Here is a 7,500-nt window from a genome sequence, read left to right as displayed (position 1 = left end):
ATCCCTTCCCCTCGAAAACGAAACGAAAAAGAAAAAAATAAAAAAAAAAAAAAAGGAAAAGAACACACACATGAAACATGAGAGATAGGGAAAAAAAATCGAGAACCCAAAAAACCTTCCCCCAGAAAAAAAAAAACCATACAATCAAGCAAAAATAATAAAAGAGCAAAGAAAAAAACGAACGAACGAACGAACGAATCAAAAAAAATAAAAAAAATAAAAAAAATAAAAAAGAAAAGAATAGAAATGAAAAAGAATATGGCGCGCGCTTATATGTGTGTTGCTGGCCTGGCAAGATACTCATCCTCGCTTCCTGATAGAATACGTCTCCTTCCCTATTTTTGCAGCTTCGAGTAATAAGAGCGTTCAAGTCGACTCTGGAAGATCTGGAGGAGCGTCGCTCTGTCCATAGTTTACACAGCTTACACAGTATGCGCAGCTCACGCAGCCACACCGGGCCACGTCCATTATCTGACTTCACATACATTGACGAAGATCCTACAAACAACACCAACAACGCCCACCTCTACGCGGCAAAGAGTACCGCTTACAACAAGAATACTGCGGACCAGAATCAGGATCATGAGACTGCTAACGCAAGAAGATCAAGGATTGTCCAGTCAATCAACAGTCCGACTTCGCCATTGTTACTCAGCGTTCCTGGATCGGCTTACAACAACCATTATACCACCGCCACCGCCAATACCGCCACCGCCAATATCGCTACCAACACCACCGCCACCGCCACCACCACCACTACTATCACCAATAACAACAGATCCTCATCCAACAACGCCCTGAATCAACTCCTCAGCAGTAACCCGGACACCACCGTCAACAATTCCTCCTTGCTTCTCAGTTCGAACAATTTGGTCCTACCGGAACTGACCAAGCTCGTGCATGAGACCAGCATTTAAAACGATATATGGCAGCTTTTGCGCGTTGTTTGCTCGACACCCCCTCCTCTTCCTACCCTGACCAACCTCTTTTCTCTCTCTCTCTCTCTCTAGCTATCTATCTATCTATCTATCTATCTATCTATCTATCTATCTTTCTTTCTCTATCTTCTCTCTCTCTCTCTCTCTCTTTTCCTCACTACCTCTAACATTCTATCTCTCGTAGAACACCCACGTCCATCCCCAACCTACTATTTATCATTGTCATCTCTTAATTATTACCTTCTATCTTTCTTTTCTTGGATCAACAAAAACAACCCCACAATCCTCGCTGTTGTCTGCTCTTAAAAATTTACGATATTAATTATCGACTATTCTTCTTATGATTTATCTTTCTGCTTTCTTTTTTATTTATTTACTTTTCTTTTTTTTTTTTTTTTTAATAGGAATACATCGATAATGATTTATTTGTATCGTTGATTTGATCTATTTATCTATCTATCTATCTATCTATATATACATTTATATATGTATATGTATATATATATATATATATATATATATTTTTTTTTTTTCTCACGTGCACTCTATCTATCCATCTATCTATCTAACTATCTATCTATCTATCTATCTATCTATATATCTCTATCTAAGCACGTTATAGCACCGAAAAGTTATATTTTTATCTTTTAACAAAATATTATATACTTATATATATATATATATATATATATATATATATATATATATATATATATATACATACACGATCGGAAGGATAATATTAATTCGTGTCATTAAAATTTCACTCGTACATAGGATCCATACGACCTATTGTCTCTTTTAAAGATTAATTTCATATCTCGCAATTCAAGTTTATCATTTAATCGTAATTATTAATAAAATTTCAACGTAATTCATGATAACAATGAAAATATATTTTTTTTTCTCGTCTCTTCAAGCGAACGAAGTTTGGCGGAAATTTTATTTAGTTTTTTCTTTTTTTAATTTTTAATTTTTATTTTTATCGATTTAACTTCGTTTGTAATTTTGTCCTTTTTTTTCTTTTTTTTTTTTCTTCCATCCCTCGTAAAGACATTATCAGACGAGCTTTCAAGTCTTGTTTATAATTGACCCAAAATTATCTTCGTTGCATTTTAATTATGAGATATATAATACATATAATTATTATCTTTTCTATTTTTTTACTTCTTATAAAAAAAAAAAAAAAAAAAAAAAGAAAAGAGAAATATTTCTACGCTAGATCGTCGATCTTATCGATATTTCGAATTTGTTGCATTCGGACTGATATAGAGAACGATCGATAGCGAAAAGTACTTAAAAAAAGAATGCATCGTAATTTTCTCTTTTTTGTCCTTTTATTCTCTTCTTAATATAAAGAAAAAAAAAAAAAAAAAAAAAAAAAAAAAAATTCGAGATATCCTCGCAATCGACGTCTATCGTTAAAATGTTCTTTCTTTTCTCTCTCTCTCTCTCTCTTTTCTTTCTTTCTTTCTTTCTTTCTTTCTTTCTTTCTTTCTTTCTTTCTCTCGTTAAAAAATTAGAAATAAACGTGGGATAGATAGAAAGGCACGCTTTTATCTTTCTTCTTATTTTTTTCTTTTTCTTTTCTTTTTTTTTTTTTTTTTTTTTTTATTTTCATTTTAATTTTACCCGATCGATCCAATATACGTATTATTCAAATCGATCGCAACATTCCGATAAATTTCAAAAGCAATTAACATTATTTATTGTTATACAAATTAATTGTGAATTTTAAGAGCGGGGGACACACAAAAAAAAAAGAAGAAGAAGAAGAGGAAGAACAATTTAAAACGTTAAACAAATATTTTTTTCCTATTAGTATTTCCAATTTTTCATAGAATCAACACGCGTTTACGCAAACTCTGCATTTTTGTTTTTCTTTTCTTTCTTTTTTTATTTTCTCTCTGTCTCTCTCTCTCTGTCTCTCTTTTTTCTTTCTTTTTTTTTTTTTTTTTTTTCTTTCTTTTCTTTTCTTTATCGACAGCTTAAGTATAAAGCTTGGAGTAATGTTTGTATATTTTTCTTTTTGTTTTTCTTTTGTAATAGATTTTTTTTTTAATTTTTTCTTTTTTTTTTAACCTTTTTCAATTGCGAGAATGTTCGATGCTTGCAAAGAAGGCTTCGATTAAATAATATTTTTAGCATTATTTACTTATTTATATATACGTGCCTACCTACATACCTAATACTATTCAACGAATTATTTCATCTATATATAATTTACGTACATATATACATATATTATTTGTCTCTATTTCTCTATTTCTCTATTTATCTATTTATCTATCTCTCTCTTTCTATCTCGTTTTATATATATATATGTATATATATATAAAGCGAAATATCACGCGAGATCGAGAGTGGATACGTGAGATCTATAAAGGGGTTTAAGAAAAATGATCTATTATCAATATTAATCCTCTATAATAATGCCGTATACATTTTTTAAATTAACATATTCATTTCGTAAAATAATTCAAATATGACAAAACATTTTTTTAACGATTAATTCGTTCGTATAAAATTAATAATTTTGTATGGATCATTGTTAATTAAAAGAGAAAGGAAAAAAAAAAATAAAAAGAAAAAAAGAAAAAATTCAATACGATAAATCTTATCAAATAATCAATTCGTTTAATATAAAATAATTAATGTGCAAATTTGCAAATAAAAATCTTTAAATATAAAATTATACATCATATATCTACGATATATAAGATAATTATAATGATGATAATAATTATACTATAGATATTATAGAATTTCATGATTATGTAATATTTATTTTTAATAATGAAAAAAATGAGAAAGGAAAACAAAACAAAAAAAAAAGTTGGTTTATAGAGGGTTAATATTAATACCTAAATATATCACACATACGTATATATATATATCAATCCAAAGTAAAAGAAAAAAAAACTGATAAGCGTTATCTTGAATAATTATTTATAATTAATCTTTCTTATCTGAAAAAGTAAACGAGTCCGCGTATGCGCGTGATGATTCTTTTAATATATTTATCTATCTATCTATCTATCTATCTATCTATCTATCTATCTATCTATCTATCTATCTATCTATACACACACATATATATATATATATATATGTATATATATATATATATATATATATATATATATATATATATATATATATGTATATATACAACTTTCTCTCTCTGTCTCTCTTTCTTTCATCTATGTAAGCAAATGTACTTACTTTCTTTCTCTCTTATTAATTATCCTTGTCACGTTACAAATAAAAATATATCTTTTTATGAGAAAGAACAGCGGCGGTCTCTTAAATTAAAGAGAATCAGTGTAGGAGAAGTAAGATAAGAAAAAAAGAAAAAAAAAAAAAAAAAGAAAACAGACAAGATGAAACGAAAACGAAACCAAAGGAGAAAGAAAAAAAAAAGTAATGGGGGGGAAAAAAAGAAAAGGAAAAATAAAATTACAACAAGCAAGGAATAATAACGAGTTGTTAATAGAACAGTGGGATGGGGGATGTGGGGGGTAAGGATTTATTTGGTGGGTGGTGAAGGTGAGTGGGTGGGTGGGTGTTTAGGAGGAAGGGATTGGTGGGTGGCACGTCAATCTCTTATCTTTGTTTTTTCATGTGTCTTCTGTACTTCTTCGTTTTTTTTTTTTTTTTTTTTTTTTTTATATATATATATATAAATATCGAAAAAACACTCGGCGAGCAAGTTTCTCATGTTTTTTTTTCTTTTTTCTTTTTTTTCTTTACTGTTGGGAATCGTTTTCCTTTCATTCGTTTTTTCTTCATTCTTAATTTTAATTCTAATTTTATTCTTTAAAAGGGAAAGGAAACGTTTCGCAATAAAGAAAAAAGGGGAAAAAAAAAGAAAAAAAGAAAGAACAGCGTTAAAAGTAAAGTGAAAAAAAATATGTTATCTATGGTTTTTTTTGTTTTTTTTTTTGTTTTTTTCTTTTTTTTAAGAGCGCAACGAAAGATTTGAAACATTGATTTTTATGTTCGTTTACCATTATTATATACTATTATTATTATTAATTATTAATTATTAATTATTAATAATTATTATTATTATTATTAACTATTATTAATATTTAATTTAATTTAATTTAATTTAATTTAATTTAATTTAATTTAATTTAATTTAATTTAATTTAATTTAATTATAATTTTTAAGCTTTTTTTTCGTACCTCGATTCTTAATCGTCCGTACGTAAGAGATTATGTTAGTGGTCCGATGTATTATTGTTATTATTATCATTATCATTATTATTATTATTATTATTATTATTATTATTATTATTATTATTATTATTATTATTATTAACAATTTATTATTATTAATTATTAATTATTACAGAGATATCTCGTCGGACTTCTTTCATGATCCGCATGTGTAACGTGTGTTCGTATTTTCTGCGTGGGAATGACAATAATAATAATAATAATAATAATAATAATAATAATAATAATAATAATAATAATAATAATAATAATAATAATAATAATAATGATAAAAATAATAGTAATAGTAATAGTAATAATAATAATAGTAACTGTAATAATTATTATTATTATTATTGTTATTATTTAAGTTAAAAAAAAAAAAAAAGGAACATCCGGACGACAATTACGTTCGTTTTACGTAAATTTTTAGTTACTATATTTAATAACATTTTTAATACTACTTTTATTTATATTATTTTTTTTATAAATCTCTCTTTATCTCTTTTTCTTTTATTATTAATATTATTATTATTATTATTATTATTATTATTATTATTATTATTATTATTATTTTTGTATTATTATGTGTATGAGCTTATGCTCTTTCTTGCACAACGACAAATATTATGTACTTAATTTTATTTTTTATTCTCCCTTTAATTTTTACCTTTTTTTTTTCTAGTCTCCTTTCTCTCTCTCTCTCTCTCTTTCTTTTTTTTTTCTATCTTTGTTTTACTTTTTCTTCTAAATAATCTAAAATTGAATTAGAGATAAAAGTTCAGATAATTAGTGATTAAAACGATCGTATGACGTCGTCCCATTTTTATTAATATTATTATTATTATTATTATTATTATTATTATTATTATTATTATTATTATTATTATTATTAATATTATTTTATTTTTGTTATTATCGCTCCCTTAAATTAATCGATCTTGTATGATCTTTTTTTTCTTCTTTTTTTCTTCTTTGTCAAATAAATACTTAACGATCGTTACCGATCGAAAATATGTTCGCTTACTGCCACGGCGTTTTTATAGATAAATAGGTTCGAAGGATTTAAAAAAAAAAAAAAGGAAAAAAAAAGGGAAAAAAAAGACGCGTTTTAAAGCAAAAGCAGAAAAAAAAATTAATAAACACTAAGATAAAATAGAAATTATAAAAAAAGTACATATATACGCATACTAAAATAAAAATTAATTAGATGAAGTGGAGGAAGGTGTGGTAACGAGAGAGAAAAAGGAAAAAAAAAAGGGAAAAAAGAAATATTAATTAATAATAAAAAGGAATATAAAGAGGATGTAATTATTAGGAGACCTTTCCTGATTGTTGTTGTTGATGTTGTTGTTTACGTAAAAAAAAAAAAAAAGAAAAAAAAATAATATTAACTCTTGCGAATGAAAAATAATCGAATTGTAAAGATAATGGAGAAAGAAAAGGATTGAACGAATTATAGATTTTAACATTAATTACTTAATCTTCTTTTTTTTTTCTTTTTTTTTTTTTTTTTTTTTTTTTTTTAACTAAACAAAAACATAAGAAAGAAAATACTTATAAATGTTTATATACGTTTTTATTTTCATTTTTGCAAGTTCGATGTACGTGTGAAAACGAAAAAAGATTATATATATATATATCTATATATTGGATCGCAGAAATTGATAAATATTAAAATAAACGATATTAGTGAGAATTTGTAAAAATGTTTTTATGAGTTATTTTGTTTTCATTTTTCAATTCGGATATTTAATAATTTTACATTACTTCGATATAAAATAGAAATTTTGTAAAATCTTCTTCTTTTATTTCAATAATTATTGCACGCCTAAGGGGAAAGAAAACGAAGATAAATAAAAGGAATAAAAAAAAAAATAACCAAAAAAAAAAAAAGAAAGAAAGAAATAAAAAATAATTTAATAATTTCGTCATTAGAATTGTATTCGAGATAAAACTTTGTAAAATATTTATACGTTTGATTTCTAATTGTTGCAAGTTTTGCGGGACTTGTGTGAATAAAGAAAACAAAAAAAAAAAAAGAAAAAAATAAAGGGAAAAAAGGAAACAAAGAAAAAAAAAGAAAGAAAGAAATAAATGTTACATGAAACAAACACAAATTCGATAATTAATTAATATGCATTCATCGTACGAGTATATCGAGTTAAGAAAAAAAAAAATAAAAAAAAGAAAAAAAAATATAAAAAAAGAAAAAAAAAAGAAATATCAGTAAGAGTCCGTTATCTTTTTTTTTTTACATTTTTCTTTCGTTATATTTAAGTTGGACGTGTATAAAAAAGAAACAATGAAATAATTTTGTTGGATTAGGATTTATCAC

The 7,500-nt window shown here is 25.4% G+C and overlaps 1 protein-coding gene across 11 annotated transcripts in view; it reads left to right on the top strand.

Annotated features, from left to right (window-relative positions):
* The window catches only part of PMCA (plasma membrane calcium-transporting ATPase 3), a 105,236-nt gene that overhangs the window by 74,953 nt on the left and 22,783 nt on the right, over positions 1-7,500 (top strand). For 4 of the 11 annotated variants that reach the window (XM_035872619.2, XM_035872623.2, XM_035872621.2 and 1 more), the window contains one exon: positions 348-1,299. The exons of 6 other annotated variants lie outside the window; for them this stretch is intronic. In XM_035872619.2, the coding sequence (XP_035728512.1) occupies positions 348-917 (570 nt within the window). In that variant the 3' untranslated portion in view covers positions 918-1,299. Of the gene's footprint in view, positions 1-347; positions 1,300-7,500 lie in introns of those variants that run through there. One more of the 11 variants, XR_004838955.2, reaches the window with a different exon arrangement.

This window comes from Vespa mandarinia, chromosome 23 (assembly GCF_050613455.1).
Source record: "Vespa mandarinia isolate Hongniang chromosome 23, ASM5061345v1, whole genome shotgun sequence".
Classification (NCBI taxonomy): Eukaryota; Metazoa; Arthropoda; class Insecta; order Hymenoptera; family Vespidae; genus Vespa; species Vespa mandarinia.
The sequence above is the reverse complement of the archived record's forward strand: the minus strand, read 5'-3'. Positions and strand labels throughout refer to the sequence as shown.